We start from the raw sequence: 27,174 nt of genomic DNA, 5'->3' as shown, positions 1-27,174 counted from the left end.
GTATTTAACTACAAACAGAGGAGGGTGTTTGCTCTGGGGTTTCACTAGCTAGAAGTCTGAGGGTCAGGTTTTCAGAGGAGGGTGTTTGCTCTGGGGTTTCACTAGCTAGAAGTCTGAGGGTCAGGTTTTCAGAGGAGGGTGTTTGCTCTGGGGTTTCACTAGCTAGAAGTCTGAGGGTCAGGTTTTCAGAGGAGGGTGTTTGCTCTGGGGTTTCACTAGCTAGAAGTCTGAGGGTCAGGTTTTCAGAGGAGGGTGTTTGCTCTGGGGTTTCACTAGCTAGAAGTCTGAGGGTCAGGTTTTCAGAGGAGGGTGTTTGCTCTGGGGTTTCACTAGCTAGAAGTCTGAGGGTCAGGTTTTCAGAGGAGGGTGTTTGCTCTGGGGTTTCACTAGCTAGAAGTCTGAGGGTCAGGTTTTCAGAGGAGGGTGTTTGCTCTGGGGTTTCACTAGCTAGAAGTCTGAGGGTCAGGTTTTCAGAGGAGGGTGTTTGCTGTGGGGTTTTACTAGCTAGAAGTCTGAGGGTGGAGGTTTTCAGAGGAGGGTGTTTGCTCTGGGGTTTCACTAGCTAGACGTCTGAGGGTCAGGTTTTCAGAGGAGGGTGTTTGCTGTGGGGTCTTTATGTAGGAGACTGTTGGAGCCTGGACTGGACTAAGTAGTCAGTAACCACACCCACAGCATTTAAATACGAGCTAGAGAGAGGGGACTGGTAGGAGACTGTTGGAGCCTGGACTGGACTGACTAGTCAGGAACCACACCCACAGCTTTTAAATACGGGCTAGAGGGAGGGGACTGGTAGGAGCCTGGACTGACTAGTCAGGAACCACACCCACAGCTTTTAAATACGATCTAGAGAGAGGGGACTGGTAGGAGCCTGGACTGACTAGTCAGGAACCACACCCACAGCTTTTAAATACGGGCTAGAGGGAGGGGACTGGTAGGAGCCTGGACTGACTGACTAGTCAGGAACCACACCCACAGCTTTTAAATACGGGCTAGAGGGAGGGGACTGGTAGGAGGCTGGACTGACTAGTCAGGAACCACACCCACAGCATTTAAATACGAGCTAGAGAGAGGGGACTGGTAGGAGCCTGGACTGACTCTCACACACACACACCTGCAACACCAGGGTGGGTCTGGAACAGAGGAATAGGGATTAATTTAACATTGGTTTGTCATATCACATCTTTCCTGTCTGTTGGAAGGTTAGAAGATGGCTGTGAATAAGTGTATCAAGTACTTGCTCTTCCTCTTCAATCTACTGTTCTGGGTGAGTCCTATTAACCTACATTCTCTACTTTAACTATAGTGTCCTCCATTGGTTTGTGTGTGTAGTATAGTGTTCTCCATTGGTTTGATGTAGGTTTTTAATCGTGTGTGTGTAGTATAGTGGTGTTTGTTTGTTTAGTGATCAACTAGTAGCCTAGTACACATAGTAATCCATTTTAAACTCTGTTTACATGTCTGCTATGGAAATGAGATGACGTTCAAATTTCTATGGAAGCAATGTGTGAGCATCACATGACTAACATTCATGAAGCCTTAGACAAACACTGACCACTCCCTCCTTCGTATGGCCTCTGTTCCATAGACACACTGGCTTTTTCCATCTTTTCTAAAGACATTATCAAATCAATGATAATTCCATTTTGCCACTTTCTCAGCCCGACCAGAGGGAGGTTATAGCCAGGTCATAGCAGGATAATGTATAGATGCACTTCTCAGCCCGACCAGAGGGAGGTTATTGCCAGGTCATAGCAGGATAATGTATAGATGCACTTCTCAGCCCGACCAGAGGGAGGTTATTGCCAGGTCATACCAGTATAATGTATAGATGCACTTCTCTGATCTAAACCCTTCTAAGAAGAATAACAATCACTTTCTCATTGGTCCTGAGTTTTTACAAGTAGTTGTTTTGGAAGATGTGACATGGTGATTTAATCTGTGTGTAGAAAGAAACCTTGCAGCCAAGTCCCTTTTCTCTGTATGTTTTGTGAACTTCTTCTTAAACTAGTCTCCCAACCATAGCCTGGACAGGCAACGTAGGACATACAATATTCTACTACTGTTGATGTGGAAAACATCACTAAGTGTAGTGCTTCCTGTTTATATGTCCTTAGCCTGTTGCCAGGACTTGTCCTGAGTTTTTTGCGTATGTTTACCCAACCTTAAACAAACCAGAAACTACCCCCCCCCCCTCAGGTATTTAGTGGCGCTCTTAAAGATTGGGTCGATATGGAGCCTAAGCAATATGTCACAACACTCCATCTAGGTGATCAGATGAAAGGCTGGAACTAATCGAATGAATAAATAAAATATACAATTATGTCACTTTTTATAGAGCTGTTATTTGTTATACTATTCTTTCTCTGGAATGTCCTGTACATATCTATATTCAGTAGCCTAGGGGTTGTCTAGATGGGGTAGTGGAAAGTGTATTAAAGTCATGTGGTGTTAGTAGCCAAACACTTCTGTTATGGGGTGAAGAGGCGCTAACCTGTAGTGGGTACAGTACAGCACTATAATGTAGCACGACCGGTTGGAGAGGTTCATCACTAATGTAATGTAGCACGACCGGTTGGAGAGTTGCAGCACTGTAGAGACTCGCAGGTTACAGCACTATGTACAGTTGAAGTCTGGAAGTTTACATGCACTTAGAGTGGAGTCATTAAACTCGCTTTTCAACCACTCCACAAAGACAGATTGTTTCACCTATAATTCACTGTGTCACAATTCCAATGGGTCAGAAGTTTACATACGCTAAGTTTACTGTGCCTTTAAACAGCTTGGAAAGTTCCAGAAAATGATGTCATGTCTTTAGAAGCTTCTGATAGGCTAATTGACATAATTTGAGTCCATTGGAGGTGTACCTGTGGATGTATTTCAAGGCCTACCTTCAAACTCAGTGCCTCTTTGCTTGATATGGGAAAATCAAAAGAAATCAGCCAAGACCTCAGAATGTTTTTTTGTAGACATCCACAAGTCTGGTTCATCCTTGGGAGCAATTTCCAAACGCCTGAAGGTACCACGTTCATCTGTACAAACAATAGTACGCAAGTATAAACACCGTGGGACCACGCAGACATCATACCGCTCAGGAAGGAGACACGTTCTGTCTCCTAGAGATGAACGTACTTTGGTGTGAAAAGTGCAAATCAATCCCAGAACAACAGCAAAGGACCTCGTGAAGATGCTGGAGGAAGCAGATACAAAAGTATCTATATCCACAGTAAAATGAGTCCTTTATCGACATAACCTGAAAGGCCGCTCAGCAAGGAAGAAGCCACTGCTCCAAAACCGCCATAAAGCCAGACTACGGTTTGCAACTCCACATGGGGACAAAGATCATACTTTTTGGAGAAATGTCCTCTGGTCTGATGAAACAAAAATATAACTGTTTGGCCATAATGACCATCGTTTTGTTTGGAGGAACAAGGGGGAGGCTTACAAGATGAAGAACACCATCCCAACCGTGAAGCACGGGGGTGGCAGCATCATGTTGTGGGGGTGCTTTGCTGCAGGAGGGACTGGTACACTTCACAAAATAGATGGCATCATGAGGATGGAATATTATGTGGATATATTGAAGCAACATCTCAAGACATCATTCAGGAAGTTAAATCTTGGTCGCAAATGGGTCTTCCAAATGAACAATGACCCCAAGCATACTTCCAAAGTTGTGGCAAAATGGCTTAAGGGCAACAAAGTCGAGGTATAGGAGTGGCCATCACAAAGCCCTGACCTCAATCCTACAGATAATTTGTGGGCAGAACTGAAAAAGCATGTGCGAGCAAGGAGGCCTACAAACCTGACTGTTACACCAGCTCTGTCAGGAGGAATGGGCCAAAATTCACCCAACTTATTGTGGAAGGCTACCCGACACGTTTAACCCAACTTATTGTGGAAGGCTACCCGACACGTTTAACCCAACTTATTGTGGAAGGCTACCCGACACGTTTAACCCAACTTATTGTGGAAGGCTACCCGACACGTTTAACCCAACTTATTGTGGAAGGCTACCCGACACGTTTAACCCAACTTATTGTGGAAGGCTACCCGACACGTTTAACCCAACTTATTGTGGAAGGCTACCCGACACGTGGAAGGCTTTAACCCAACTTATTGTGGAAGGCTACCCGACACGTTTAACCCAACTTATTGTGGAAGGCTACCCGACACGTTTAACCCAACTTATTGTGGAAGGCTACCCGACACGTTTAACCCAACTTATTGTGGAAGGCTACCCGACACGTTTAACCCAACTTATTGTGGAAGGCTACCCGACACGTTTAACCCAACTTATTGTGGAAGGCTACCCGACACGTTTAACCCAACTTATTGTGGAAGGCTACCCGACACGTTTAACTTATTGTGGAAGGCTAACTTATTGTGGAAGGCTACCCGACACGTTTAACCCAACTTATTGTGGAAGGCTACCCGACACGTTTAACCCAACTTATTGTGGAAGGCTACCCGAAACCCAACTTATTGTGGAAGGCTACCCGACACGTTTAACCCAACTTATTGTGGAAGGCTACCCGACACGTTTAACCCAACTTATTGTGGAAGGCTACCCGACACGTTTAACTTATTGTGGAAGGCTACCCGAACGTTAACCCAACTTGTGGGCTACCCGACACGTTTAACCCAACTTATTGTGGAAGGCTACCCGACACGTTTAACCCAACTTATTGTGGAAGGCTACCCGACACGTTTAACCCAACTTATTGTGGAAGGCTACCCGACACGTTTAACCCAACTTATTGTGGAAGGCTACCCGACACGTTTAACCCAACTTATTGTGGAAGGCTACCCGACACGTTTAACCCAACTTATTGTGGAAGGCTACCCGACACGTTTAACCCAACTTATTGTGGAAGGCTACCCGACACGTTTAACCCAACTTATTGTGGAAGGCTACCCGACACGTTTAACCCAACTTATTGTGGAAGGCTACCCGACACGTTTAACCCAACTTATTGTGGAAGGCTACCCGACACGTTTAACCCAACTTATTGTGGAAGGCTACCCGACACGTTTAACCCAACTTATTGTGGAAGGCTACCCGACACGTTTAACCCAACTTATTGTGGAAGGCTACGACACGTTTAACCCAACTTATTGTGGAAGGCTACCCGACACGTTTAACCCAACTTATTGTGGAAGGCTACCCGACACGTTTAACCCAACTTATTGTGGAAGGCTACCCGACACGTTTAACCCAACTTATTGTGGAAGGCTACCCGACACGTTTAACCCAACTTATTGTGGAAGGCTACCCGACACGTTTAACCCAACTTATTGTGGAAGGCTACCCGACACGTTTAACCCAACTTATTGTGGAAGGCTACCCGACACGTTTAACCCAACTTATTGTGGAAGGCTACCCGACAATGGTGGAAGGCTACCCGACACGTTTAACCCAACTTATTGTGGAAGGCTACCCGACATGTAAACTACCCGAACCAACTTATTGTGAAAGTTTAAATTAAAGCTGAAATCTTCTTATTCTGGAAGGCTACCCGACATTTAACCCAACTTATTGTGGAAGGCTACCCGACACGTTTAACCCAACTTATTGTGAAGGCTAAAACAATGAATTTTTACCCAACTTATTGTGGAAGGCTACCCGACACGTTTAACCCAACTTATTGTGGAAGGCTACCCGACACGTTTAACCCAAGTTATACAATTTAATGGCAATACACTCAATTAGTATTTGGTAGCATGTAAACTTCTGACCAACTGGGAATGTGGTGAAATAAATAAAAGCTGAAATCATTCTCTCTATTCTGATATTTCACATTCTTAAAATAACGTGGTGATCCTAAAACAATGAATTTTTACTAGGATTAAATGTAAGGAATTGTGAAACTGAGTTTAAATGTATTTGGCTAAGAACCTCCGACTTCAACTGTGTTTGCATTAGGCCCGAGGACATGTTTCAGTTCAGTCCCATATTAATCTGTGTTTGCATTAGGCCCGAGGACATGTTTCAGTACAGTCTGTCGTGGAAATGTCCTCTATTTACCAAATCATGAGAGCAAACCACAACACAAGTCAGAGTTAGTTATCAAAGTCCATCTTTAATTATATGAGCTCCATCACAACCCTGTGACTCTCAGATCAATTCAGTGTCTATCAATGAAATCTCCGAGAGCCCCCTCTACATTGCAACTGAGATCCTTTAATAGCAAAGATCCACCCCCCCCTAGATGACATGACAAACCACAGGTCTTAGGAACTTACACAAAGAAAATACTTTACTTCAGAGAGGAGTATCCCCTAGCCAGACAGAGTTGGCTATAAATTATCGTTCAGTTTGGTCTCCTAAACAAAGCTCTTATTTCGTCCTTGGTACAAAATGGTACCAAGACATTACCCCCACCCTATGATATATCAAATTGTCATTTAGATACAACCTCACAGAGAGGAGAGTGACTGGCACACAGACTCATTGGAGCAAAAGATATGTTTACACATGATGACACCTTGACCTCTCCCCTCTCTGCGGCCCATGCAACTTAGTCTTGACATAGAACAGATAACTAATGGCCACCACTATACTACAACAAAATACATTCTTCTGAGAAATACCTCATAAGCATATCATGAAAATAAAACATCTTATCTGTGTTACCCACCAATTCTGATTATTCCCCAACAAGTCCCACATTAATCTGTGTTTACCCCTGGTCTCATTAACTTATGAAATTGCTGGTAGGGGAGGACTATAACCTCTGGCCCTTTAGTTGTTGGATAGAAGACAATCACTTAGTCACTGTTCTACAATGTGCCAGTACTGCCCTAACTGGTTCTCACTCTGGGGTGACTGGAAAGGAGAACTCATTCTTTCGGGTGACTGGGAAGGGGAAGAACTAATTCTACCTCCATTGATTCTGGAAGATGTTGTCTTTGCGACGACAGCATAACAAACCTTCTCAGTTCCCACAGTTAAAGCAGGGTCGTGTTCATTAGTGCACTCCATAGCTAAAAAAATACATACAAATACAAATGAATGTTTCTCAATGGACAAGCCTCTACCCCTCCCTGACGTGGTCAGTTTTCTTCCATTTGGTGTGTAATGAATACAAACCAGATATCTGGCTATATGTCACCAGGCACAGTGTTTAGTGTGCGGTTTGATCTCCTTCAACTTCTATATGACTGTTGTAGGAGATGGTGGCAGAATGTTATTGCAGAAGTGTCTTCTAAAATGGAACACTTGTGCCGTTCTAGAATGGAAAGCCGTGTTGCTCAGTGTTCCTTAGTTGAGCATAACACTCATGTACAGTGGGGCAAAAAGGATTTAGTCAGCCACCAATTGCAAGTTCTCCCATTTAAAAACATGAGAGAAGCCTGTAATTTTCATCATAGGTACACTTCAACTATGACAGACAAAATGAGAAGAAAATAAATCCAGAATATCACATTGTAGGATTTTTAATGAATTTATTTGCAAATTATGGTGGAAAATAAGTATTTGGTCACCTACAAACAAGCAAGATTTTTGGCTCTCACAGATCTGTAACTTCTCCTTTCAGAGGCTCCTCTGTCCTCCAACCGTTTATTGTGTATTAATAGCACCTGTTTGAACACCTGTCCACAACCTCAAACAGTCACACTCCAACCTCCACTCTGGCCAAGACCAAAGAGTTGTCAAAGGACACCAGAAACAAAATGTGTAGACCTGCACCAGGCTGGGAAGACTGAATCTGCAATCGGTAAGCAGCTGGGTTTGAAGAAATCAACTGTGGGAGAAATTATTAGGAAATGGAAGACGTACAAGACCACTGATAATCTCCCTCGATCTGGGGCTCCACGCAAGATCTCACCCCGTGGGGTCAAAATGATCACAAGAACGGTGAGCAAAAATCCCAGAACCACATGGGGGGACCTAGTGAATGACCTGCAGAGAGCTGGGACCAAAGTAACAAAACCTACCATCAGTAACACACTACGCCGCCAGGGACTCAAATCCTGCAGTGCCAGACGTGTCCCCCTGCTTAAGCCAGTACATGTCCAGGCCCGTCTGAAGTTTGCTAGAGAGCATTTGGATGATCCAGAAGAAGATTGGGAGAATGTTATATGGTCAGATGAAACCAAAATATAACTTTTTGGTAAACTCAACTCGTCGTGTTTGGAGGACAAAGAATGCTGAGTTGCATCCAAAGAACACCATACCTACTGTGAAGAATGGGGGTGGAAACATCATGCTTTGGGGTTGTTTTTCTACAAAGGGACCAGGACGACTGATCCGTGTAAAGGAAAGAATGAATGGGGCCATGTATCGTGAGATTTTGAGTGAAAACCTTCCATCAGCAAGGGCATTGAAGATGAAACGTGGCTGGGTCTTTCAGCATGACAATGATCCCAAACACACCGCCCGGGCAACAAAGGAGTGGCTTCGTAAGAAGCATTTCAAGGTCCTGGAGTGGCCTAGCCAGTCTCCAGATCTCAACTCCATAGAAAATCTTTGGAGGGAGTTGAAAGTCCGTGTTGCCCAGCAACAGCCCCAAAACATCACTGCTCTAGAGGAGATCTACATGGAGGAATGGGCCAAAATACCAGCAACAGTGTGAACCTTGTGAAGACTTACAGAAAACGTTTGACCTCTGTCATTGCCAACAAAGGGTATATAACAAAGTATTGAGAAACTTTTGTTATTGAGCAAATACTTATTTTCCACCATAATTTTCAAATAAATTCATTCAACATCCTACAATGTGATTTTTCTGGATATTTTTTTTTTCTCATTTTGTCTGTCATAGTTGAAGTGTACCTATGATGATAAATTACAGGCCTCATCTTAAGTGGGAGAACTTGCACAATTGGTGGCTGACTAAATACTTTTTGCCCCACTGTATCTAGACAACTGTACTCTATGGTTTAGACTTGTGATATTTTCAGGCAGACAATGTTGCCTCACTGCAATAACTGAACGCTTGGCTCACCAGGTACGTTATTGTGTTGAGTTACAAACAAAAGGGTATTCAATCTGAGGTATAAGGTGTCACCTGACCTTTGTGGACAGGTGCAATTACTATTAGGTGTCCCAAATGGAATCCTAGGACTCCCTATAGTGCACTACTGTTGACCAGAGGGGTAATACTACAAAACCGGATCAATGAGTTAGCCTGCTAACTTTGAGAAACAGATTTTATTTTTTCTGGTTTACTTAACGTTAACAAAGCTAAACTTTGAGAAACAACAGATTTTATTTTTTCTGGTTTACTTAACGTTAACAAAGCTAAACCTAGATGTGTGGATGAGGCCCTTTGACCATATTCAGGCCAGTTAGCTGGTTTAACTCCTTGATCTTGATTGGAAGCATACTCCTCTGGGCCAATGGGTAATCAGATACCATTTGGGATGATGTCAGGGCCAGTGAATGACCAGACAATAGCAAGGATCTGTGCTTTCTGCCTGTCCAGTCTTGGCAAGGGGACCGGGTCTTTATCTCAAGAAAAAAACTAAAGCTTTGCGAGGTTGTTTTTTTGTCTTGAGTTGCTTAGCAACAATCTGATATGAAAAGCATAAGGGTGAACTGATACCTGCCCTGCCTTCTGTTATTTGAAATGTGGTCTATTTACACGTCCCAGAAATCGAACTCCTTTATCAGAGGGATGTAAGTGTTCATTGCATTTCCCCAAGTTGTCTTACCACTCCACGTATTTGACCAGATGACTGTTGCCTACTGTGGGTTATAGTGTCATATATTAACCAGAGATGACTGGACCTACTGTAGGTTATAGTGTCATATATTAACCAGAGATGACTGGACCTACTGTAGGTTATAGTGTCATATATTAACCAGAGATGACTGGACCTACTGTAGGTTATAGTGTCATATATTAACCAGAGATGACTGGACCTACTGTAGGTTATAGTGTCATATATTAACCAGAGATGACTGGACCTACTGTAGGTTATAGTGTCATATATTAACCAGAGATGACTGGACCTACTGTAGGTTATAGTGTCATATATTAACCAGAGATGACTGGACCTACTGTAGGTTATAGTGTCATATATTAACCAGAGATGACTGGACCTACTGTTAGGTTATAGTGTCATATATTAACCAGAGATGACTGGACCTACTGTAGGTTATAGTGTCATATATTAACCAGAGATGACTGGACCTACTGTAGGTTATAGTGTAATATATGACTGGACCTACTGTAGGTTATATATTAACCAGAGATGACCAGAGGTGACTGGACCTACTGTAGGTTATAGTGTAATATATTAACCAGGATGACTGGACCTACTGTAGGTTATAGTGTAATATATTAACCAGGATGACTGGACCTACTGTGGGTTATAGTGTAATATATTGACCAGAGGTGACTGGACCTACTGTGGGTTATAGTGTCATATATTAACCAGAGATGACTGGACCTACTGTAGGTTATAGTGTAATATATTAACCAGGATGACTGGACCTACTGTGGGTTATAGTGTAATATATTGACCAGAGGTGACTGGACCTACTGTGGGTTATAGTGTCATATATTAACCAGAGATGACTGGACCTACTGTAGGTTATAGTGTCATATATTAACCAGAGATGACTGGACCTACTGTAGGTTATAGTGTCATATATTAACCAGAGATGACTGGACCTACTGTAGGTTATAGTGTCATATATTAACCAGAGATGACTGGACCTACTGTAGGTTATAGTGTCATATATTAACCAGAGATGACTGGACCTACTGTAGGTTATAGTGTCATATATTAACCAGAGATGACTGGACCTACTGTAGGTTATAGTGTCATATATTGACAGTGTGTAGAAGCTCATTTTAAAGTGTCCCTGGCTTAAGAACAGAAGTTGCCATTGTTTGCTGAAATGACACTTTACAGTAACTCTCTTGTCGAAGACTAGACCCCAGTGTTTACCTTGGAAACAGCCCTCATTGCATTTAGCTAAAGTGTTGAGGTTTTCTGGTTCCTGTGTTTTTGAGTCACTGGACGCACGGGTGTGGAATGACGAGATGCAAGTCATGATGTCACAACATCTCCTGCTTGGGCATGCCACTCCGGGCCACAAGGGGTGCTGTGTGGATGTGGGGACTCATATTTAGAGTTAATCTCAATCAGAATCTTTTAAAAAAAGAAAATAAATTAAACTTGAAAGGAATCAAGTTTTTGAAATCTAAAATAATTACCAAATTAAGTATATGGTATATAAACTCTCTAAATAATGAGCATTCATTCATGTAGCCTTGACATTTAACCTGATGTCTACATGTCCACAGGCCCATACTGTGAGTATGAAATGCTTTCAAACAAATCATTCATTGATGGCTTCAAGTTAGTGGAGTTGTGTTGACTGGCAAAAAAATGTGTTAAATTAAATATTCAATGTATGTAACCTGTCACTATCAGTTCTGACACCACGGGAGAATCTCTATTTAATTTCCTGTATTCCTCGCATCCTCTCCCCTCTGGATTTAAGAGGAGAGGATCTGAGGAATCAAGTTAATGCAATTGAGATTCTCCCATGTGGTCTAGAGTCCACTGTTAACCCAGGAAAGATATCCTCATGTGGGGACTGGATGATGCTGTATCTCCTCCATTGTGATGGTGGTTCAACTGTAGTTCCTCAGAGTTGCCACTAGATGTAGCTAGTGTGTTGTGATTATTTTAAATGAATCCACATTGAAGTTGAGTTGACAAACAACAACAACAAGACCTGGTCCTTCAATCCCAGGGACATTGAAACGCACAACTTTCTAAAGTTGATTCTAGATAAAAAATCTCATTTTGTTTTCCAGATCAGTGGCTGCATTATTCTTGGTGTCTCCATCTACCTCAAAGTGAGCAAGAATGGAAACGTGGTAAGAAAATATCCAGTGTGACACTAAATTAATGCCAACACCATCAAAAGCCTCTTTACACAGTAAAAAATAACACCTTGAAACAAATGCATCCAGTCATATAAACCTATTCAGCACATCTCTCCATGTAAAATGACTGTCTGTCCCCCTCCCTCAGATAATGGATGAGGCAGTGCCGTTTGTAGACCTGCTGATAGCTGTTGGCGTCATCATCATGGTACTGGGCTTCCTGGGCTGCTGTGGAGCCATTAAGGAAAACCGATGCATGCTCATTCTGGTGAGGGGAAACACACACTCCCTTACAATAGCCAACCCTCACATTTACATTTCAAATGTTACATTGTACACTGCACAGGATAATGCTGTCCCAATAGCCAACCCTCACATTTACATTTCAAATGTTACATTGTACACTGCACAGGATAATGCTGTCCCAATAGCCAACCGCTGAAGCGGTTCTAACCAAACCAGTCTCTTCTTCGTATTCAGACCTTGACTTTTTCCACATTTCATGTTACAGCCTTATTAAAAAATATATGAACTCCCCCTCAATCTACACACTACCCCATAATGACATCACAATACCCCATAATGACAAAGCAAAAACAGGTTGTAATAATGTAATAAAAACAATCCCTGTTACGTAAGTCTTCAGGACCTTTTCTCAGGACTTTGTTGAAGCACTTTTGGCAGCGATTACAAACTTGAGTCTTGTTGGGAATGATGCAACAAGCTTGCCACACCTGTATTTGGGGAGTTTCTCCCATTCTTCTCTGCAGATCCCTGCAAGATCTGTTAGGTTGAATCGGGAGCGTTGCTGCACAGCTTTTTTCAGGTCTCTCCAGAGATGTTTGATCGGGTTCACGTCCGGGCTCTGGTTCGGCCACTCAAGGACATTTACTTGTCCGGAAGCCACTCCTGCGTTGGCTGTGTGCTTAGGTTTGTTGTCCTGTTGGAAGGTGAACCTTCACCCCAGTCTGAGGTCCTGAGCGCTCTGGAGCAGGTTTTCATCAAGTATCTCTCTGTACTTTATTCCGTTCATCTTTCCCTCATTCCGGACTAGTCTCCTTGTCCCTGCCACTGAAAAACATCCCCCACAGCATGATGCTGCCACCACCACGCTTCACCGTAGGGATGGTGCCAGATTTCCTCAAGACATGACGCTTGGCATTCAGGCCAAAGAGTTAAATCTTGGTTTCATCACACAATAATTTTTCTCATGGTCCGAGTCCTTTAGGTGCCTTCTAGCAAACTCCAAGCCTTTTTACTGAGGAGTGGCTTCTGTCTGGCCACTCTACCATAAAGGCCTGATTGGTGGAATACTGCAAAGATGTTGTCATTCTGGAAGGTTCTCCCATCTCCAGAGGAATTCTAGAGCTCTGTCAGTGACCATCGGGTTCTTGGTCACCTCACTGACCAAGCCCCTTCCCCTATTGCTCAGTTTGGCCGTGAGGCCAGCTCTAGGTTGAGTCTTGGTGGTTCCAAATGTCTTCCATTTAAGAATGATGGACGCCACTGTTCAATGCCACAGAATAATTTTGGGCTATCCTCCCCCGTATCTGTGCCTTGACACAATCCCATATCGGTGCTATACGGACAATTCCTTGAACCTCACGGATTGGTTTTTGCTCTGACATGCACGGTCAACCCTGGGACTTTGTATAGACAGATGTGTTCCTTTCCAAATCATGTCCAATTAAGTTGACCACAGGTGGACTCCTTTCAAGTTGTAGAAACATATCAAGGATGATCAATGTAAGTAAGATACACCTGAGATCAATTTCGAGTCTCATAACAAAGGGTCTGAATACTTATGTAAATAAGATTTCCGTTTTTTAAAAATAAATTTGCAAAAAAAATGCAAAACCTGTTTTGGCTTTGTCATTATGGCCTGTTTGTATGTAGATGGAACAATGTGGAAGAAGTACCGACACACAATCATTTATTTAACCTTTTCATACATGTCAGAGATGTCACTCTTGCAAAAGAGATGCCAAGTGTGAGCTGGTTTCCCAGGTCACCCTTTGGAAAAGACTTATATGGCCAATTTTTTTCACAACTTTAAAGATCAGAATGATCCAGAGTCTGTAATCTGATCCTGGATAACAAAAACAATCTGGCTGTTTTTCAGCCATTTCTTTTCCACTCCAGAAAATAATTGGATCAATCTGATCCAGATGGCAACATATCAAGATCACAGAATCCAGATTTTCAGTGCTTTGAATTGGCCCACACCTCACCATCTAATTGACATTGGGGTACTACTTCACTATTACAGGGACACAGAGATGAGGGAACTACATTTAATGAAAATAAGTCCAATTTAAAATGGAGCAAATCCCTTTATTGTGCCTTCAGAAAGTATTCAAGGGGGGTTGGGTGGATACTTTTATAAATGAGATTTCAATAAATGTGCAAATGTCAAACTTTTTTTTTTTTTTTTTTTTTTTTGCCATTTTGCAGTATTGTGCATAAATGGGTGAGGTGGGGGGGGGAATATGTTTAATCCATTTAGAGTTCAGGCTGTAACACAAATTGGGTAAATATTTCTTTTTCGGTATCAAAAACACTAAATTTGAATCCTGATTTTTAAAAGGTGGTATTGGATTACCAAATCCTTATCTGAAGGATCAGAGTATCATTTCAGTTTTGGACAAACTCAAATCAGATTAAAATGTTAGATATGTTAAATCAAGATATCTGTCCCCTTGCCTTAATGGGACAAATATCATGTGCGCGCGGTTATTGGTTTGTTTCAGTTCTTCATCGGGCTGCTCCTCATCTTCATCCTCCTGTTGATCGCCGGAATCCTGGGAGCTGTCGGAGAGAAGAAGGTAAGGAGGGAACTGGTTCAATCAGCGGTTCCACATTTCAATGAACTAACGTGGAATAGAAGTTGAATTGAATTCTGTGCTCAGAGGGATGTCTCACACACCCACTGTTAGTGAGGGGAAGGTAAGGAGGACGTGATGACCCACTTGGTGCGATCCGATTTGTACATTTTATTCATTTAGGAGAAGCTCTTATACAGAGCGACTTACAGGTGCAGCTAGGGTGCCTTGGGCAAAGGAACAGCGACAGTTTGTCCCTTATTCGGCTCGGATTATAACCTTCGACCTCTCTGTTCCTGGCCCGAAACTCTTAACCTGTTGGGACCTTGACACTTGTTGAATGTGGTAATAAAACATGCTTTCCACACCTGTTTCCTGTCTTTGTGTGACTCTCCTACTGTTCCACACCTGTTTCCTGTCTTTGTGTGACTCTCCTACTGTTCCACACCTGTTTCCTGTCTTTGTGTGACTCTCCTACTGTTCCACACCTGTTTCCTGTCTTTGTGTGACTCTCCTACTGTTCCACACCTGTTTCCTGTCTTTGTGTGACTCTCCTACTGTTCCACACCTGTTTCCTGTCTTTGTGTGACTCTCCTACTGTTCCACACCTGTTTCCTGTCTTTGTGTGACTCTTACTGTGCCACACCTGTTTCCTGTCTTTGTGTGACTCTCCTACTGTTCCACACCTGTTTCCTGTCTTTGTGTGACTCTTACTGTGCCACACCTGTTTCCTGTCTTTGTGTGACTCTCCTACTGTTCTGACTGTAAATGGCCTCTTCCAGTCTCAGGTGTGGGTGAAGGAGAGTCTGGCGAAGCTGCTACCTCTGAAGGACCAGAAGCCTGAAGTTCAAACGGACTTGCAGAAACTGGAAGTGGAGGTACCACAGAGAATGATAGATTCTCTTTTTACATGTCTAATTATGGTGTTTGTGACGGGCAACGCCGTTGAGGTACTCGCTGTTTTGAAGTAGTACACTTCATCACAAGTTAAATGAGTTCTTTGATCTCTCCTGATGACCAAGTTGGACATGACTCCAACAGGGCCATCAGGAGGGATCAGCCAATGAAGTTTACCCCCCCCCCCCCCTACAATTCAAAACTCCTCAATGGCATTACCCATGATAACACAGTTAAGAACAAATTCTTATTTACAGTGACGGCCTAGGAACAGAGGGTTAACTGCCTTGTTCAGGAGCAGAATTACAGATTTTTGTCTTACCTTGTCAGCTCGGGGATTCAATCTAGCAACCTTTCAGTTGCTGGCCCAATGCTCTATCCACCAGGCTACCTGCCGCCCCCAAAGTGGTGGTTACACAGGTCCCAAGATGAATCACCTGGACATAGGATGTGCCACAAATGGTATCAATTCCCTGTAGTGAACTACTTTTGAGCAGGACCCGTAGGGACCTACTTTGTTTCCAAAGGGAATGGGGTGCAATTTGGGACGCAGTAATCGATGGTCCTGTCATGAATGTATGAATAATTATTGGTTTAACTTAATTAGTTGGGTCCAGATTAATTGTTCTAATCGGCTACGAATGTTATTGGATTATTTTTGTCGCCTAACTGAATAACTTAAAAAAAAAATGTTAGATGGGTTGCTACCTAAACAGATTGTAGTGAAATATTTTTCAACGGGAAAATGACAGTGTGCCTTTACTGAACACAACCCCTGTGTCGGTGAGACGGAGGTCTAACTCCTTTGTTTTTCAGGCAAAGTGCTGTGGACTGATCAACGGACCCTCTGACTGGGGCTCCCCTGTCCCCAGCTCTTGTGACTGTGTTGACACCGCTCAGGCGTGCCAAAGTGCAAATGGACGCCAAGTGTACTCAACGGTAGGCAGACAATCTCATATGATTAATGAAATACTATTTAGAAAACTCAAGGAAGGTGGCTTTACTTGGTATAAAGGAAACATCAATAAACGCACATTACCGCTGCACTACATTACCATTACACTACACTGCCATACATTACCATTACACTACACTGCCATACATTACCATTACACTACACTGCCATACATTACCATTACACTACACTGCCATACATTACCATTACACTACACTGCCATACATTACCATTCCACTACACTGCCATACATTACCATTACACTACACTGCCACTACTCTACATTACACTACACTGCCATACATTACCATTACACTACACTGCCATACATTACCATTACACTACACTGCCATACATTACCATTACACTACACTGCCATTACCATTCCACTACACTGCCATACATTACCATTACACTACACTGCCATACATTACCATTACACTACACTGCCACTACTCTACATTACACTACACTGCCATACATTACCATTACACTACACTGCCACTACTCTACATTCCACTACACTGCCATACATTACCATTCCACTACACTGCCATACATTACCATTCCACTACACTGCCATACATTACCATTACACTACACTGCCACTACTATACATTACACTACACTGCCACTACTCTACATTACACTACACTGCCACTACTCTACATTACACTACACTGCCATACATTACCATTACACTACACTGCCATACATTACCATTACACTACACTGCCATACATTACCATTCCACTACACTGCCATACATTACCATTCCACTACACTGCCATACATTACCATTACACTGCCACTACTCTACATTCCACTACACTGCCATACATTACCATTACACTACACTGCCATACATTACCATTACACTGCCACTACTCTACACTACACTACACTGCCACTACTCTACATTACACTGCCATACATTACCATTACACTACACTGCCATACATTACCATTACACTACTCTACACTACACTACACTACCACTACTCTACATTACACTACACTGCCATACATTACCATTCCACTACACTACCATACATTACCATTCCACTACACTCCTATAAACAGAACCTGTCCAGGGAACTGATCTACAGCCACATGAAACCACAGAGGGTTCCAGGATGAGACAACCACGAACCGCAAAGCAGCGTCTTTGTACAGTTACCTTGACCTGGTGTTGACTGTGTCTTTGTACAGTTACCTTGACCTGGTGTTGACTGTGTCTTCGTACAGTTACTTTGACCTGGTGTTGACTGTGTCTTCGTACAGTTACCTTGACCTGGTGTTGACTGTGTCTTCGTACAGTTACCTTGACCTGGTGGTCACTAGTGTTGAATGTGTCTTCGTACAGTTACCTCGACCTGGTGTTGACTGTCTTCGTACAGTTACCTCGACCTGGTGTTGACTGCGTCTTCGTACAGTTACCTCGACCTGGTGTTGACTGCGTCTTCGTACAGTTACCTCGACCTGGTGTTGACTGCGTCTTCGTACAGTTACCTCGACCTGGTGTTGACTGCGTCTTCGTACAGTTGCCTCGACCTGGTGTTGACGACCTCGACCTGGTGTTGACTGCGTCTTCGTACAGTTGCCTCGACCTGGTGTTTGACTGCGTCTTCGTACAGTTGCCTCGACCTGGTGTTGACTGCGTCTTCGTACAGTTGCCTCGACCTGGTGTTGACTGCGTCTTCGTACAGTTGCCTCGACCTGGTGTTGACTGCGTCTTCGTACAGTTGCCTCGACCTGGTGTTGACTGCGTCTTCGTACAGTTGCCTCGACCTGGTGTTGACTGCGTCTTCGACAGTTGCCTCGACCTGGTGTTGACTGCGTCTTCGTACAGTTGCCTCGACCTGGTGTTGACTGCGTCTTCGTACAGTTGCCTCGACCTGGTGTTGGACTGCGTCTTCGTACTGCGTCTTCGTACAGTTGCCTCGACCTGGTGTTGACTGCGTCTTCGTACAGTTGCCTCGACCTGGTGTTGACTGCGTCAGTTGCCTCGACCTGGTGTTGACTGCGTCTTCGTACAGTTGCCTCGACCTGGTGTTGACTGCGTCTTCAGTTGCCTCGACAGTTGCCTCGACCTGGTGTTGACTGCTTCGTCAGTTGCCTCGACCTGGTGTTGACTGCGTCTTCGTAGTTGCCTCGACCTGGTGTTGACTGCGTCTTCGTACAGTTGCCTCGACCTGGTGTTGACTGTCTTCGTCAGTTGCCTCGACCTGGTGTTGACTGCGTCTTCGTAGTTGCCTCGACCTGGTGTTGACTGCGTCTTCGTACAGTTGCCTCGACCTGGTGTTGACTGCGTCTTCGTACAGTTGCCTCGACCTGGTGTTGACTGCGTCTTCGTACAGTTGCCTCGACCTGGTGTTGACTGCGTCTTCGTACAGTTGCCTCGACCTGGTGTTGACTGCGTCTTCGTACAGTTGCCTCGACCTGGTGTTGACTGCGTCTTCGTACAGTTGCCTCGACCTGGTGTTGACTGCGTCTTCGTCAGTTGCCTCGACCTGGTGTTGACTGCGTCTTCGTAGTTGCCTCGACCTGGTGTTGACTGCGTCTTCGTACAGTTGCCTCGACCTGGTGTTGACTGCGTCTTCGTACAGTTGCCTCGACCTGGTGTTGACTGCGTCTTCGTACAGTTGCCTCGACCTGGTGTTGACTGCGTCTTCGTACAGTTGCCTCGACCTGGTGTTGCGTCTTCGTACAGTTGCCTCGACCTGGTGTTGACTTCTTCGTACAGTTGCCTCGACCTGGTGTTGACTGCGTCTTCGTACAGTTGCCTCGACCTGGTGTTGACTGCGTCTTCGTACAGTTGCCTCGACCTGGTGTTGACTGCGTCTTCGTACAGTTGCCTCGACCTGGTGTGACTTGACAGTTGCCTCGACCTGGTGTTGACTGCGTCTTCGTACAGTTGCCTCGACCTGACCTGGTGTTGACTGCGTCTTCGTACAGTTGCCTCGACCTGGTGTTGACTGCGTCTTCGTACAGTTGGTGTTGACCTCGACAGTTGCCTGACCTGGTGTTGACTGCGTCTTCGTACAGTTGCCTCGACCTGGTGTTGACTGCGTCTTCGTACAGTTGCCTCGACCTGGTGTTGACTGCGTCTTCGTACAGTTGCCTCGACCTGGTGTTGACTGCGTCTTCGTACAGTTGCCTCGACCTGGTGTTGACTGCGTCTTCGTACAGTTGCCTCGACCTGGTGTTGACTGCGTCTTCGTACAGTTGCCTCGACCTGGTGTTGACTGCGTCTTCGTACAGTTGCCTCGACCTGGTGTTGACTGCGTCTTCGTACAGTTGCCTCGACCTGGTGTTGACTGCGTCTTCGTACAGTTGCCTCGACCTGGTGTTGACTGTGTCTTCGTACAGTTGCCTCGACCTGGTGTTCACTAGTGTTGACTGTTTGCTTTGTCCTCTGCAGTTACCTTGACCTTGTTGAATGCGTCTTCGTAAGTTTGACCTTACTTCCTTCCTTGACCTGGTGTTCACTAGTCTTGACTGTGTCTTCGTAAGTTATCGACCTGGTGGATTGCATTTACCTTGACCTGGTGTTGACTGCGTCTTCGTACAGTTACTTGATGGTGTTCACTAGTGTTGACTGTGTCTTCAAACCTCGACCTGTGTTCAATGTTGACTGTTTGCAAAGCCTCTAAGCCTTGTGTCATTATATTATTCATAACAAAGCCTCATATTAATAAACTATATCTTGATGGTAAGAACAAAGCAATCTCTATTAATAAACTATATTATGCATAACAAAGCCTCTATTAATACACTATATTATGCATAACAAAGTCTCTATTAATAAACTATATTATGCATAACAAAGCCTCTATTAATAAACTATATTATGCATAACAAAGTCTCTATTAATAAACTATATTATGCATAACAAAGCCTCTATTAATACACTATATTATGCATAACAAAGTCTCTATTAATACACTATATTATGCATAACAAAGTCTCTATTAATACATTATAGTATACATAACAAAGCCTCTATTAATAAACTATATTATGCATAACAAAGCCTCTATTAATACACTATATTATACATAACAAAGTCTCTATTGATACACTATATTATACATAACAAAGCCTCTATTGATACATTATATTATACATAACAAAGTCTCTATTAATACATTATATTATACATAACAAAGTCTCTATTAATACATTATATTATACATAACAAAGCCTCTATTAATACACTATATTATGCATAACAACGCCTGTATTAATACATTATATTATACATAACAACGCCTCTATGACAAAGAATTTTATTTGATTAATACATTATATTATGCATAACAAAGCCTCTAATACATTATATTATACACAACGCCTCTAATACATTTACATTTACATTTAAGTCATTTAGCAGACGCTCTTATCCAGAGCGACATACATTATATTATGTACTGTACCAGTCATATAAATGGAATACATTTGTATTGTTCTAGTCACTGTTCAGTACTGGTCTGTTTCATCTTCACTAACTCTTACTTTATGGCTGTTCTCATTGTCATTAAGATGGATATGTGCAATTCACTCAGTACTTAGTGAATGTATCCTGGTCCCAGATCTGTTGGCACCTTCTTGGCAACGCCGGTGGCTGTTTGTCATTGCCAATTAACAACCTGTTGGCAAGACTGTACAAATGGATCTGGAACCAGGCTAGACACCACAAACTGATGTGGGACCGGGCTATAGCCTGGTAGTGAATGGGTTGTGACGTACCCGTTTTGTGTTTCAGCTCTTTGGAATGGCCTTCGCCATGACCCTGTACTGCCAGATTGGGAAGAGGGACGCCAACACTGCCTAATGCAGCAACACGTGATGCACTTGATCTGGGGTTGTGGTCAAGGTGAATTAGAAGTCATCAATTCAGGAAGTCAACTGAAATTCCAATACAATAAATGGAGAAAAAACAAAAACCCATCTATTTTCAAAGATTTCTCAAACTGAAAAGCAGACGTTATTTATTCCAAGTTTTTACATTCGCAATGTTAAATACAATTCACTTGCTCAATTGACTGACTTCAATTCAAATGGACCCCAATCATGACTTGATCAAAAGCTGGCTTTGACATATCCCATACAGCAATGCTGCTTGCAACATGTACTTGATACTGAACGTCGGGGTTCAAATCTAGTCCATTCAGAAAGTACACTGACATTCCAGTTCTCTTCAATCAGGAACATTTGGAATTAGGTTTGCTTTGTCAATTGACTGGACTGGAAATGGACTGGACCCCCCCCAACCTGCTGAATGTCACTATGGACCACAATGCATCATGTTTTTCTCCATTATTTACATGCATCAAATGATGTTCTGATTTAGATTTCCGATCTTTGTTAAATTATGGCAGTTTCTTCACTTGTGAAGTTGATTGATCCATATGTCATTGAACATGAATTAGTGTTTTTTTTTCTTTAAAGGAGCTCTGTTTCATTGTGTACTGCTCTACGTCTCTCTCTGAATGGGGGGCTTCGCTGTCCATACACTGAACTGTGTATTATTCATGCTGAAATGTTGAACTTTTTCCCTCGTTTTATTGCTATCATCTCGTAGATATTAAAGTCTGACGGTAAATATTGATCACGCTGTATATACATTTACCTGTTATATAGTTGAGTTGTATGATGATTGCAGTACATGTCAGAATGTCTTCTGTTCAAGGCCTGTGACCAATGTCTTTATGGCTGTTCCCCTTTTTGAGGCACATCAGAAATAAAGAAGTAGTAACTCACTTGGTTTCCTCATTTGCATATCCCCGCCTCCAGCCCGCCTCTTCAGAGAACAACTTTGACTCATTAAGAAATCTAGTCTTAACCTCAGGAGGGCTGATCTAGGTTCAGTTCGTAATAGATCAGATTACATGGACGGTGGTGGGAGATCTGATCGTAGGTCAGATTACATGGACGGTGGGGGAGATCTGATCGTAGGTCAGATTACATGGACGGTGGGGGAGATCTGATCGTCGGTCAGATTACATGGACGGTGGGGGAGATCTGATCCTCGGTCAGATTACATGGACGGTGGGGGAGATCTGATCCTCGGTCAGATTACATGGACGGTGGGGGAGATCTGATCCTAGGTCAGATTACATGGACGGTGGGGGGAGATCTGATCCTCGGTCAGATTACATGGACGGTGGGGGGAGATCTGATCCTAGGTCAGATTACATGGACGGTGGGGGGAGATCTGATCCTAGGTCAGATTACATGGACGGTGGGGGGAGATCTGATCCTAGGTCAGATTACATGGACGGTGGGGGGGAGATCAGAGGCTTTATGAATATGGGCCCAGCTCCCTTTTTTACATGGTGTTGATTCCTCAGTTCTCCCCATATAACCTGTATAGAATCCATCGTGGGGTCATGAACTATAACACAACCTTATGAATCTGGAACAGTCCTGGGTTGTATTCGTTAGGCACCAAACTGAAGACAGAACAAACTGGGAGGGACTAACAACCTGTCCAATAAGAAACACTTTTTAAAAAACAATTATATGATTTGCACCAATGAACACCAACCTGATGTCTAAGGAACTCTGTAAAATCACTGTCAAGACACTTGTCGGTTACAGGAAATGACCTAAAACCCAGAGTTCTTCTTTCAATGCACATTCTCTCAGAGAACGAGTCAGAGGTGAGACCAGAGCTGCAACATGTGTTGTTCCTGCTCTATTAGAGGCTGGCTGCTTTTCTTCACAATCCTTCAAGTGGTAACGCAACACTTAAATATCATGTTATTGTGTTGGATTTATTTTTTATCAATCAATAACGGAAACTATTTTTAATAAATCTAAAAATTGGTGTCCAATATGAATATATTAATTTTATTATGGTTTTTCTCCCTAAAAGTATTTTTCTTCAGATTGGTGGCATGAGTTTCATTGTCACCCCTTGGAAGTATTACAGGAGCAGTGAAAATGGAAGTAACATTTTCTAACCTGTTATTTTCCTCTTGTAGTAACTGCATTGGAACAAACTACAAGATAAACGTCCGTCTGATGGGTTTGTGTTAATGTTGAAGGACCTAGATGAATATCTGTCTGATGGGTTTGTGTTAATGTTGAAGGACCTAGATGAACATCTGTCTGATGGGTGTGTGTTAATGTTGAAGGACCTAGATGAACATCTGTCTGATGGGTTTGTGTTAATGTTGAAGGACCTAGATGAATATCTGTCTGATGGGTTTGTGTTAATGTTGAAGGACCTAGATGAACATCTGTCTGATGGGTGTGTGTTAATGTTGAAGGACCTAGATGAACGTCTGTCTCAGTCTGATGGGTGTGTGTTAATGTTGAAGGACCTAGATGAACGTCTGTCTGATGGGTGTGTGTTAATGTTGAAGGACCTAGATGAACGTCTGTTAAAAATATATTACAATTGAACCCCTGTTAAAAATATGAACATTAAATGAAAGAAACCGATTATTCAGAGCACCATCAGTAGACTATATTTTCTATTTTAGCAAAAGTGTCTGATGGGTGTGTTAATGTTGAAGGACCTAGATGAACATCTGTCTCCAGTCTGATGGGTGTGTGTTAATGTTGAAGGACCTAGATGAACGTCTGTCTCCTGTCTGATGGGTGTGTGTTAATGTTGAAGGACCTAGATGAACGTCTGTCTGATGGGTGTGTGTTAATGTTGAAGGGCCTAGATGAACGTCTGTCAGATGGATATGTGTTAATGTTGAAGGACCTAGATGAACGTCTGTCTCCTGTCTGATGGGTGTGTTAATGTTGAAGGACCTAGATGAACGTCTGTCTGATGGGTGTGTGTTAATGTTGAAGGACCTAGATGAACGTCTGTCTCCAGTCTGATGGGTGTGTGTTAATGTTGAAGGACCTAGATGAACGTCTGTCTCCAGTCTGATGGGTGTGTGTTAATGTTGAAGGACCTAGATGAACGTCTGTCTCCAGTCTGATGGGTTTGTGTTAATGTTGAAGGACCTAGATGAACATCTGTCTCCAGTCTGATGGGTGTGTGTTAATGTTGAAGGACCTAGATGAACGTCTGTCTGATGGGTGTGTGTTAATGTTGAAGGACCTAGATGAACGTCTGTCTCCTGTCTGATGGGTGTGTTAATGTTGAAGGACCTAGATGAACATCTGTCTCCAGTCTGATGGGTGTGTGTTAATGTTGAAGGACCTAGATGAACGTCTGTCTCCTGTCTGATGGGTGTGTGTTAATGTTGAAGGACCTAGATGAACGTCTGTCTGATGGGTGTGTGTTAATGTTGAAGGGCCTAGATGAACGTCTGTCAGATGGATATGTGTTAATGTTGAAGGACCTAGATGAACGTCTGTCTCCTGTCTGATGGGTGTGTTAATGTTGAAGGACCTAGATGAACGTCTGTCTGATGGGTGTGTGTTAATGTTGAAGGACCTAGATGAACGTCTGTCTCCAGTCTGATGGGTGTGTGTTAATGTTGAAGGACCTAGATGAACGTCTGTCTCCAGTCTGATGGGTGTGTGTTAATGTTGAAGGACCTAGATGAACGTCTGTCTCCAGTCTGATGGGTTTGTGTTAATGTTGAAGGACCTAGATGAACATCTGTCTCCAGTCTGATGGGTGTGTGTTAATGTTGAAGGACCTAGATGAACATCTGTCTCCAGTCTGATGGGTGTGTGTTAATGTTGAAGGACCTAGATGAACATCTGTCTCCAGTCTGATGGGTGTGTGTTAATGTTGAAGGACCTAGATGAACGTCTGTCTGATGGGTGTGTGTTAATGTTGAAGGACCTAGATGAACGTCTGTCTCCTGTCAGATGGACTATCTTCACAGCATGTGTGGTCTCCTTTCTCCTTGGCATCACGGGTCTGCATGGAGCTCGTAAGAAGAACGAGAACTTCCTGATCACGGTACGTTAATTTCTTAAAGGGGCAATACTTCCTGATCACGGTACGTTCAGTTCTTATAGGGGCAATACTTCCTGATCACGGTACGTTCATTTCTTAAAGGGGCAATACTTCCTGATCACGGTACGTTAATTTCTTAAAGGGGCAATACTTCCTGATCACGGTACGTTCAGTTCTTATAGGGGCAATACTTCCTGATCACGGTACGTTCATTTCTTAAAGGGGCAATACTTCCTGATCACGGTACGTTCATTTCTTAAAGGGGCAATACTTCCTGATCACGGTACGTTCAGTTCTTAAAGGGGCAATACTTCCTGATCACAGTACGTTCAGTTCTTAAAGGGGCAATACTTCCTGATCACGGTACGTTCATTTCTTAACGGCAGGGTAGCCTAGTGGTTAGAGCGTTGGACTAGTGACCGGAAGGTTGCAAGTTCAAATCCCTGAGCTGACAAGGTACAAATCTGTCGTTCTGCCCCTGAACAGGCAGTTAACCCACTGTTCCTAGGCCGTCATTGAAAATAAGAATTTGTTCTTAACTGACTTGCCTAGTAAAATAAAGGTAAAATAAATAAATAAAGGGGCAATACTTCCTGATCACGGTACGTTCAGTTCTTAAAGGTGAATCTGGGATTCAAACATTGCCATCATAACCACTCTCAAACTTGGAAGATGGTTGAACTGAGCTCCTGAGGCTTTATAAGTTATATTCTTCAATAATAAATAGCTATATATTGTTAATTTAAAAGTCCAAAAACCGATGGCTCAATCCCAGATATCCCATGTATTAAAGCCAAAATCTAATTGGTATAATCAACAAATGAAATACTTATTATTTGACCCGTTTAACTAAGACCAAGTCAAGTACATCATGGGGTACAGTGTACTGCCCAAAATATATAATGTTTATTATTTCCTTTACTCATGGGGTGATGCAGTATTCAGTTGGATCTTGTCTGCAATGCTTTGGACTGGGTTTTCTGGCCTACTACCTTCCACCACAGGTAGGACAGAATTACAGGTTCAAGTCAATAAAATTTTAATTAAACAAATATTTAAAAACAGCGTTGGTATTTAATTAATTCTGTGTCCAACCCCCCCCAAAAAAAAAAAAAAATCTCCAGCTTCCAAATATGATGAAAGCCTGGTATGAAGGGTCCATTCCGCTGCACACAAATGGAAGAGATGTGGTACCAGGACTGACGGAACTGCAAACCATTGTAAGTTATTATCTAACAGGATGTGGTTTTTTAAATGATCAGTTAAACTGGTCTAAACTAGATCTTAAGACATCCACACCCAAGTCATTAAATGTTTCACTTTAATCAACAACAAACAATCAGAAAAACGGATAGGTTTTGTCCCGAAAGTACTTTTCAAATCATTCTGTTAAATATTGAATTAAATGTGAATTACCATGCCGTTCGTCTTGTTTCTTGTTTCACTCTTCTTCTCTGAACAGGGTGAATGCTGTGGATTGGTCAATGGGTATAAAGATTGGGGTTCTCACGTCCCCTCCTCGTGTACATGCTATCCTCGCCGACTAGAGTCCTGTGTTTTTACTGAGGTCAGACTGGGTCTTACACGTACAGAAATTACACTGGGACTGTCTGTACATTCACTGTATACTTGTATGGACTGAACACTGAAATGTGTGTATTTTCTCCCTGCATACAGCATGGCTTTGTTTACAAACAAGTGAGTGTTGGTTTTCCTATACGTACAGTAGTCTAGTTATTCTAATTGAATAGCTGAACATAA

At 43.0% G+C, this 27,174-nt stretch overlaps 1 protein-coding gene across 1 annotated transcript; it reads left to right on the top strand.

Moving 5' to 3' along the window:
- Positions 1-22,291, top strand: LOC135568769 (tetraspanin-8-like). The gene is made up of 7 exons (XM_065015495.1): positions 1-1,264; positions 11,781-11,843; positions 12,001-12,120; positions 14,603-14,677; positions 15,457-15,552; positions 16,388-16,900; positions 21,274-22,291. Exons 1-7 carry the CDS (start codon positions 1,208-1,210, stop codon positions 21,361-21,363), a joined length of 1,014 nt encoding a protein of 337 aa, XP_064871567.1. The 5' UTR covers positions 1-1,207; the 3' UTR covers positions 21,364-22,291.
- Positions 22,292-27,174: the final 4,883 nt, after the last annotated feature.

The sequence above is a fragment of the Oncorhynchus nerka genome, unplaced genomic scaffold (assembly GCF_034236695.1).
Source record: "Oncorhynchus nerka isolate Pitt River unplaced genomic scaffold, Oner_Uvic_2.0 unplaced_scaffold_1400, whole genome shotgun sequence".
In the NCBI taxonomy this organism is placed as follows: Eukaryota; Metazoa; Chordata; class Actinopteri; order Salmoniformes; family Salmonidae; genus Oncorhynchus; species Oncorhynchus nerka.
This window is presented reverse-complemented; position numbering and strand designations above follow the sequence as displayed.

What these genes read in the sequence shown, in the direction of transcription:
- LOC135568769 (XM_065015495.1), top strand. Translation starts at nt 1,208, where the DNA reads ATGGCTGTGAATAAGTGTATCAAGTACTTGCTCTTCCTCTTCAATCTA. An exon ending in ACCGATGCATGCTCATTCTG is followed by an intron (nt 12,121 to 14,602) that starts GTGAGGGGAAAC and finishes GGTTTGTTTCAG; the next exon opens with TTCTTCATCGGGCTGCTCCT. An exon ending in GAGCTGTCGGAGAGAAGAAG is followed by an intron (nt 14,678 to 15,456) that starts GTAAGGAGGGAA and finishes GGCCTCTTCCAG; the next exon opens with TCTCAGGTGTGGGTGAAGGA.